The following is a 9,647-nucleotide window of genomic DNA, read 5'->3' as shown; positions in this document are numbered from 1 at the left end:
GCAAATTATAGTCATAAACGAAATAACAATAGAAGCGATAAGGAATAAAGAAACAACCTCGGGTCCTTGAGAATTTGGCCTAAGATCAGAAATCAACAGAGATTTCCTCCTAATCGAAACACCCAAGACCGTCTGAGATTATGCCCTTGTGCTAGAAGAGAATTCTCTAATTGCCTTGCAATATTGAGAGAATTTGTGTTAGGTTTTCTTAGATGAGAGATCTAGGTTTTTCAGAGGAAAGCACTCATCAAAACCCTAATTATTTTTCACAAATGACCATTAGGTTAAACAAGAGGAGAGGCTCCCTTTTGTTCTTCTAATTCGGCCAAACCGAGAGGGCCTTGGGAAGTGGGCTTCCACTTCCTTTTAGAATTAGCTCATGGTCCGGTTCGTAAATCGCTAAATGTATATGACACGGTTTTATCATAAATCGTCATCGGTTATCGGTTTAAAGCATCAACTAATAATACGGATTAGTTGAAACATTAATACATGTCCGACAAAGACGATATTGTATAATTATATTTATTCAATATACATTAATCAAATATAAATCGCTTATATTTAATTTTACGAATTAACCGCTTAATTCGTCTTAGCCATTTTTATTTAATCCGTATTAAATAAAATATCTCAACATCACATTTTGACTAATTATTAGTCAAATAACTCAGACTAACTGGTTAGTCAAATTTGGCATCTACATGACTGTATTTTCATCTGTCACGTCTCTCAAACGTATCCTATAGGTGTGACTTTTAGGGACCAGTTGATCACCGCCATCTGTATGACAATAACGTCAAACTTATCTAGCAAGCCAACCGTTATTGATAAACGTGGATCAACTGATAATAATACCAAAAGTATGCCCTTTGATCCTTTTAGAGATTTATAAGTCCTTGCACTAACTGTTAAGGACACCAGCCCCAACAAGCTCCCACTTGTCCGTACAAGTGTATGTGCAATGACGTTATCCGCACTAACTGGAGGACACAAGCTCCAACAAACTCCCACTTGTCCGTACAAGTGTATGTGCGATAACCGATTCTCATATTCATTTAAAATTTCTCCCACTCAATGTAAAACAATTTGCAGATCCGGATCCGCAAAGGTCGTATTTTACAATCGATCCGTATCAAGAGTGGTTTCCCGACTAGAGAGTAACTTAACTGATAAAACGAATCCGTATCCGAGCATGGCCATGCATTTCGATTCTGACTCCTCGAGTGGCCCCGAGAAATATCGAGTACCTGATAAAGGCTGAATATTTCCTTCAACTCGAACTCCTTCCGATCTAAGCACAGCATGAAATGACCCAGAAACAATCTACTTGGCCCCCTGTTACGGATGACCGTGAGAAAGAAACCAAAGTCACCCAAAATCTGCCTTAGTCTCAAGAGACAGTCGATAGTCAAAAGAATCGACTCTTAGGATCACCATGGAGGTCCTATCCACGACCGGGCACTGAATGTTATAAAACATTTAGGACTCCACGTCGATATCACAATTGTGTCCTAAGAAATATCCGTATAAATCGCCTCTGTGATTGGTCAGTAAACCGGTTGACTTATGGCTCGTTGAACCCACCATCAACCAACGTCACAAAATAATTGCCAGAGTTATCAGCTCATGTGGGCAATTAAGGACTAAAAATATAATGTTTGTTCAGTTCACTTTGTGGTGTTCAAAATTGTCGTACAATTCCACATGAAAAACAGAATTTATATAAATATCAAAACGATGATGTTGTATAGAGTACAAAAGGGAATGAATCTAATCCATAAAAGAGTACTACAACTTAGGAACACGTTTAATTCCCATGGAATTAACGTGACCTTCATGCTTATCTTGTCGTAATGGTTTAGTGAGAGGATCTGCTATGTTATCATCTGTAGCAATCTTTTCTATCACTACTTCCTTTTGCTCCACGTAATCCCGGATTAGATGAGCTTTCCGTTGTACATGTCTAGACTTGTTGCTAGACTTTGGCTCCTTAGCTTGGAAGATGGCACCACTATTGTCACAATAGATGGTGATCGGGTCATTCGAACTAGGCACTACAGATAGTCCATGTAAGAATTGACGCATCCATATCGCTTCCTTTGTAGCTTCAGACGCGGCATAGTACTCGGACTCGGTCGTAGAATCTCACATGTAATTTGATTTGTTTCGAACTCTTCCGGTGACCGCAGCGCCATTAAGAGTAAAAACGAATCGATCGAGATTTCGAGTCATCTCGATCCGTTTGGAAGATAGCATCTGCGTAACCGGTTGCGCATAGCTTTTGAGGGCCTCCATAAGTCAATGCCCAATCTTTAGTCCTCAGTAGGTACTTAAGAATGTTCTTGATGAGCCAGCCAATGTGATTCACTGGATCTTTGTTGGAATCGACTTGTCATACTCAATGCATATGCCACGTCCGGACGTGTTCATATCATGGCATACATGATTGATCCTATAGCCGAGGCATAAGGAATCCGTGTCATGCGCTCTTTCTCTTCCGGTGTCTCTGGTGCCTAAGACTTGCTCAAATTCACCCCTGGAGCCATAGGAAGGAACCCCTTCTTGGAGTTAGTCATCTTTGAATCTCTCTAGGACTTTGTCTATGTAAGACTCGATCGAGAGATAGCATCCGTCGTGATCTATCTCGATAGATACGGATGCCTAGAATTCTGTGCCTCTCCCGGATCTTTCATCTGGAAATGGTTTTTCAACCATACTTTCACCGAAGTTAAGAGAGGTATGTCATTCCCAATCAGGAGTATGTCATCGACATACAATATTAGGAAGACAATCTTGCTCCCACTCGACTTGATATAAAGACATGGTTCCTCGACCGATCGAGTAAATCCATTTTCTTTAATCACTTGGTCGAAGCGATGATTCCAACTCCTTGATGCTTGCTTAAGTCCATAAATGGAACGCTTAAGCTTGCACACTTTCTTAGGATGTTCTGGATCGATGAAACCTTCGGGTTGTACCATGTACAACTCTTCCTCCAAAAAGCCGTTTAAGAAGGCGGTTTTCACATCCATTTGCCAAATTTCATAGTCATGAAAAGCGGCAATCGCTAAGATAATCCGAATGGAACGCAACATGACTACGGGTGCGAAAATTTCATCGTAGTGCAAACCTGGCACTTGGGTGAAACCTTTAGCAACTAGTCGTGCTTTATAGATATCTTGTTGACCTTCCACAGAATGCTTTATCTTGTAAAGCCATTTGCATTGAAGGGGACGAACCTTAGCAGGTAAGTCAACAAGATCCCACACGTTGTTCTCATACATAGAGTCCATCTCGGATTGCATGGCCTCAAGCCATAGCTTTGAGTCAGAACTAGTCATGGCACCTTTATAGGTTGCGGGCTCACTACTCGTTAAGAGTAGAACGTCATCTATGTCATGTTCCTCGACCATACCAATGTATCTGTCCGGAGGAATAGAGACTCTTCCCGACCTCCTAGGTTCCTCGGGAATGTTAACCGCATAGGGATTGAAGGAATAGGTTCCTCCAATAGTTGCTCGGTACTTGGTTCTGGAATCTCCGACAGGTCGAAGGTTCTATCACTCTTTGCATTCTCGAGAAATTCCTTCTCTAAGAATGTCGCACTAGCCGCAACAAAAACACGTTGTTCGGTTGGCGAATAAAAGTAATGACCAAGCGTTCCTTTAGGATAACCTATAAAGTACGTCTTGACCGATCGCGGGCCGAGCTTATCCTCGTGTCTCCACTTGACATAAGCCTCGCAGCCCCAAACCCGTATAAAGGACAAGTTAGGGACCGTTCCCTTCCATAGTTCATATGGAGTCTTGTCAACAGCTTTAGACGGACTTGGTTAAGTATTAGAGCGGTGACCAGAAGAGCATAACCCCATAATGAATCGGGTAATATCGTGTGACTCATCATGGATCGAACCATATCAAGTAGTGTTCGATTTCTCCGTTCGGACACACCATTCAATTTGAGGTGTTCCGGGTGGAGTTAAGCGTAAGGCAATCCCAGTCCTTTAGGTGTTGATCAAACTCGTGAGAAAGATACTCGCCACCACGATCTGAACGTAGTGTTTTAATCTTTCTACCTAATAGGTTCTGTACCCTATTTTGGTATTCCTTGAATTTCTCAAAGGATTCACTTTTGTGTTTCATTAAGTAGACATAGCCATATCTACTTAAATCATCCGTGAAAGTGATGAAATACCTATAGCCTTCTCGTGCGGTGATTGACATAGGTCCACATACATCCGTGTGTATGAGTCCTAATAGGTCAGCGCGCATTCCAACACCTTTGAAGGAAATCCGAGTCATCTTACCGATGAGACATGATTCACACGTGCCAAATGATTGAAAATCAAAGGCCGAGATAGCTCCATTTTTGATGAGCTGTTTTACGCGTTTCTCATTAATGTGTCCCATACGGCAGTGCCATAGATACGTTTGATCTTTGTCACCAACCTTTAACTTTTTATTCATTACGTGTAATATTTCGGTGGTCTGATCTAAAACATAAATTCCGTTCATGGAGACTGCCTTGCCATAAATCATATCGTGTAATGAGAAAATGCAAGTATTATTCTCTATTACAAATGAAAATCCAAGTTTGTCAAGTGCAGAAACTGAAATAATGTTCTTAGAAAGACTGGGTACATAATAGCAGTCATATAATGACAACTCAAATCCGCTAGGAAGCTGGATCACATATGTCCCCTTTGAGACGGCAGCCACTCTTGCTCCATTCCCAACACGCAGGTCCACCTCACCCTTTACGAGGGGTTCGATGTTCCGGAGCCCCTGCACATGATTACACAGAAGAGAACCACAACCAGTATCTAGTACCCAAGTTCCGTAACTTGCGTGGTTAATCTCAATCATATGAATAAAAGTAGAAGAGGATGAAAACATACCAACAGGTTTAACGCGACCTGCCTTAATGTCCTCATGGTAAACAGGACATGTACGCCTCCAATGCCCAGTCTTGTGGCAATGATGGCATTCCATGTTTTCATTCTTGCTCTTTGTCATTCCTGATGAGGTGCTCGACTCACCAGGCCCACTTTTACCTGAACCCGACTTCTTGAGCTTCGGTTTACCTACTGCTAGGTTTGCCTGAGCTTTGCCCTTACCTTTCCCTTTGTTTGTCACAACGAGAACATCCTGTTTCGAGCTCCCACTGAACTTCATGTCCTTCTCGGTCTGTACGAGAAGGGAGTGCAGTTCATGTGGGGTTTTCTTCAAATCATTCATATAGTAATTCGCTCTAAATTGCGAAAAACCATCGTGGAGTGAATGAAGCATGCGGTCGATAACAATGTTCTCGCTGATGTTACAATCAAAGGTCTCCAGCTTCTCGACATTCTCAATCATGCTGAGAATGTGTGGGCTAACCGGTTGGCCCTTCTGGAGTCTCGCATCAAAGAAGCGAGTGGTATGCTCATAGGTCACGATTCTCGGTGCTTTCGAGAATTCCTTAGTGAGCATGGTGAAAATCTTGTTTGCACCATGGGCTATGAAGCGTTTCTGCAAATTGGATTCCATTGCAAAAATGAGTACGTTTTTAATCGGACCGCTTCCATACGAAATCATTAAACTTGGTGATTTCAAAAGACTCTAGCCGTGGGACCTGGGTTTGCGGGAGGGGCTCTAATAGATATTTGGGCTTCCGTCGGCGGCGGCGGCATTCCGTAATGCCGCCTCCCGGTCCGCGAAGTTTGATCCATCATTCTTGATCGAGTAGGCGATTCATCGATTCATGAAGATCCGAAGCCGGGACTCACGGTCCAATGTGGCACTTGGCATTGGGTTATCAGTAGAACCAGCCATTTGTTATTAGCAGTTTAAAAGTTCGTGATCTACACTGAAAAAGAGAGAAAAACAAAAACGAAATAAGCAACTCATCGAGGTGATTTAAGTCTATTAAAATTCATTTTAATCGTGTAGACTCATTGCACTTGTATTATTGATCTCCCTCAAGAATGATACAAGTGATCCCAAGAATCAATTTCTGTAAATTGATAAGCCAACTGTTTAGCTAATTCTTCCGTAAGAACTCTTGGTCGATAGATTTCTGTAAATCCTATCTATAGTCCACCATAATCACAGGATCGTACGAGTGACCATAGTGTTGAGATAAAATAGGTCAATCGGTTCCAACTTACCCGACGTAGAAGGGGTCATATTATGCCTACCGACGAAGAAGGGACTCATTGGAGTTTGACCTATAAAGACTATTCTCAATTTTTGTTTATACGAGGAAGATCCCATCAACTAAATTATAATTCATATTAAGTGAACAAATAACTAGCGTCTGCGTGAATGAATTAATTTAGGTGATGGCTTAAAATCATGTGACATGAGAATGTCAAAGAAAACTAACTCGTGACCTCTATATGTGTCAGTTTTCATGCAATAATTAGGTGGTTTGGTTTTTAGGCGGAATATGATGCATATTATCGTTACGAAAAATAAATAAATGAACGCAATACGTAAATAAAAAATTCCTAGTGTGGCCTATCCTAGTAAAAAGAACATAATACAACTTTGGAATCCACCGTTGGACCCGAAAAGCTTGTCTTGATGTTCCATCTTTGTCCATGTAGCGGGAGTGAGCATCCGGTCTCCTTCTTTAGTCTTCTCAAAATTACAATTAAAATTTACAAAATATAAACCTATTTACATTCTAAATAAAAACTGTAATTAAAAGAAATAAAAATGGAGATACGAGATCTCAAAATACAACCAAGACCGTGTTCCATCATTACGGTAACACGTTCTACTAAGGCCACACTAAGTTACAACCGTTTGCAAAAATAAATAAATACGTAATTAAAAGCATTCAAATTAAGCAAGAACGATAAATTAAAATGCATCAACTAAAATTAAAATTTATTCGTGACATAATTCCGTAATTATGTTAAATTTTTATCCAAACCACCAAAGATAATTAAAATTACATGACAAAACCGCTTTAGTCAAGTTAATTTTAATCCGAGATAATCCGTTACAATAAATCGTTTTAAAGTAACTTTATTTTACGTGGGTGAACCGTTTCACTAACAAGCGAGAGCATAAAAACGTTTTATGCAAAATTGGCCCGAAAAAAAAAAAAAAAAAACATTTTTTTTTTTCTTTTTTTTTTTTCTGTACTGCTGTACGTGAACAGTACCAGTACCACGAAAATTTTTTTTTTTTTAAATGCTGTAAAAACCGAGAGCATCAAAAAGGCCAAAAAAAAATTTATACGGCTCAAAATCGTGAGCAACAAAAGATCAAAACAAAACGGTTTGATAAAACACAATTGTAATTTACGTGGCCTCGCTCTGATACCACTTGTGGGGTAATATCCGTATAATACCCTTAAATTATAGGACTATAACGTAAATTTAATATGCAAATTATAGTCATAAACGAAATAACAATAGAAGCGATAAGGAATAAAGAAACAACCTCGGGTCCTTGAGAATTTGGCCTAAGATCAGAAATCAACAGAGATTTCCTCCTAATCGAAACACCCAAGACCGTCTGAGATTATGCCCTTGTGCTAGAAGAGAATTCTCTAATTGCCTTGCAATATTGAGAGAATTTGTGTTAGGTTTTCTTAGATGAGAGATCTAGGTTTTTCAGAGGAAAGCACTCATCAAAACCCTAATTATTTTTCACAAATGACCATTAGGTTAAACAAGAGGAGAGGCTCCCTTTTGTTCTTCTAATTCGGCCAAACCGAGAGGGCCTTGGGAAGTGGGCTTCCACTTCCTTTTAGAATTAGCTCATGGTCCGGTTCGTAAATCGCTAAATGTATATGACACGGTTTTATCATAAATCGTCATCGGTTATCGGTTTAAAGCATCAACTAATAATACGGATTAGTTGAAACATTAATACATGTCCGACAAAGACGATATTGTATAATTATATTTATTCAATATACATTAATCAAATATAAATCGCTTATATTTAATTTTACGAATTAACCGCTTAATTCGTCTTAGCCATTTTTATTTAATCCGTATTAAATAAAATATCTCAACATCACATTTTGACTAATTATTAGTCAAATAACTCAGACTAACTGGTTAGTCAAATTTGGCATCTACATGACTGTATTTTCATACTGTCACGTCTCTCAAACGTATCCTATAGGTGTGACTTTTAGGGACCAGTTGATCACCGCCATCTGTATGACAATAACGTCAAACTTATCTAGCAAGCCAACCGTTATTGATAAACGTGGATCAACTGATAATAATACCAAAAGTATGCCCTTTGATCCTTTTAGAGATTTATAAGTCCTTGCACTAACTGTTAAGGACACCAGCCCCAACAGTCTCTCCCTCTCTTCTACGGCATCTGAGTTTCGTGCCATTGCAGCCACTACTACCGAGCTTGCTTGGCTACAATCTCTCTTGCAGGAACTCCGTGTCACTTCTGTCTCCTCTCCGGTAATTTTCTCTGACAATCTCAGTGCGACTAACTACTCTGCTAACCCCGTCTTCCATTCACGTATGAAGCATCTTGCTCTTTCGTTTCACTTTGTTCGTGAGCGGGTTCAGAATGGTTCTCTCCGTGTTCAACACATTTCTAGCGATGATCAGTTAGCTGATGCTCTAACCAAGTCTTTACCTCGTACTCGTTTTCATCTGTTGCTTTCCAAGATTGGCCTTGTCTCTGGACCGTCCATCTTGCGGGAGCGTGTTAAGGAAGTAAATAATACGAAGATTATTCCGTCTTCATAATAGATTATGTATCTCCGTAAATATAGTTATTGTATATTGTATTTTCCATATTCTCATTGATAGTTTACTTAGGCTTCAAGGCGTAGGGTTTCCGTCTCTTGTATAAATAGCATTGCATTGTAATTCACATAATTCATTCAATATAATTATAAATATTCTTTACAATCTTTCACGAAAAAAATTTCAAGAAAAAAAAGTAACATATAGACTTCGAAAAACACGGTCAAAGTGTCGTCTTGGAGACCGCAATAAAGCAAATGGGGGTGAAAATAGGTTTGTGGAGGGAGTAACTAATTACTACTTCGAGCAATAGCAGCGATAAATGTGTTCTTCAGTTTGTTGTTTTTTCATTGACAATATTATTTTTATGTTTTTGTTTCATATTTAAGCGGTATTTATCAAATTTAATTTTAAATTATGATATATTGGTATTAGAATTGGATTCGGGTGGAGAAAATTCCTTTTCTCACCTTTGCGGATGATACTATCATTTTCGCTAAAGCTTCTAACCAGAGTTGTAGAACTATTAAGTCTATTTTAAATAAATTCTGCACGATTTCCGGTCAATTTGTTGATTTTGACAAATCGACTTTTCAATGCACTAGGAATATTGAGCGTTCTCTTCGTGAATCCTTTAGAGGCATTCTTCATATGAACGAGGAAGCTCATTTGGGTAAGTACTTAGGATGTCCTATAATTGATAGCAGAGTGACTAAAAGTACTTTCGAGAGCATTATTCAATCTTCTTGCACTCAATTATCGAAATGGAAAGCAAATTCGTTATCCCAAGCAGGTAGACTAGTTTTTGTCAATGCTAATTTAGCCGCAAAGGGAACTTTTCAGATGCAAAGCTTCCTCCTTCCTTCATCGATCCATAATAGACTAGATAAAATTAATAGAGACTTTATTTGGAATAAAAATC

The 9,647-nt window shown here is 39.3% G+C and overlaps 1 protein-coding gene across 1 annotated transcript in view; it reads left to right on the top strand.

Annotated features, from left to right (window-relative positions):
- LOC141589726 (beta-amyrin 28-monooxygenase-like) overlaps positions 1-8,725 on the top strand; it is a 9,816-nt gene extending 1,091 nt beyond the window's left edge. The window contains exon 2 of the mRNA XM_074410352.1: positions 8,361-8,725. Coding sequence (XP_074266453.1) covers positions 8,361-8,725 — 365 coding nt within the window. The remainder of the gene's footprint in view (positions 1-8,360) is intronic.
- Positions 8,726-9,647: the final 922 nt, after the last annotated feature.

This window comes from Silene latifolia, chromosome 7, assembly GCF_048544455.1.
Source record: "Silene latifolia isolate original U9 population chromosome 7, ASM4854445v1, whole genome shotgun sequence".
Lineage (NCBI taxonomy): Eukaryota > Viridiplantae > Streptophyta > Magnoliopsida > Caryophyllales > Caryophyllaceae > Silene > Silene latifolia.
The sequence above is the reverse complement of the archived record's forward strand: the minus strand, read 5'-3'. Positions and strand labels throughout refer to the sequence as shown.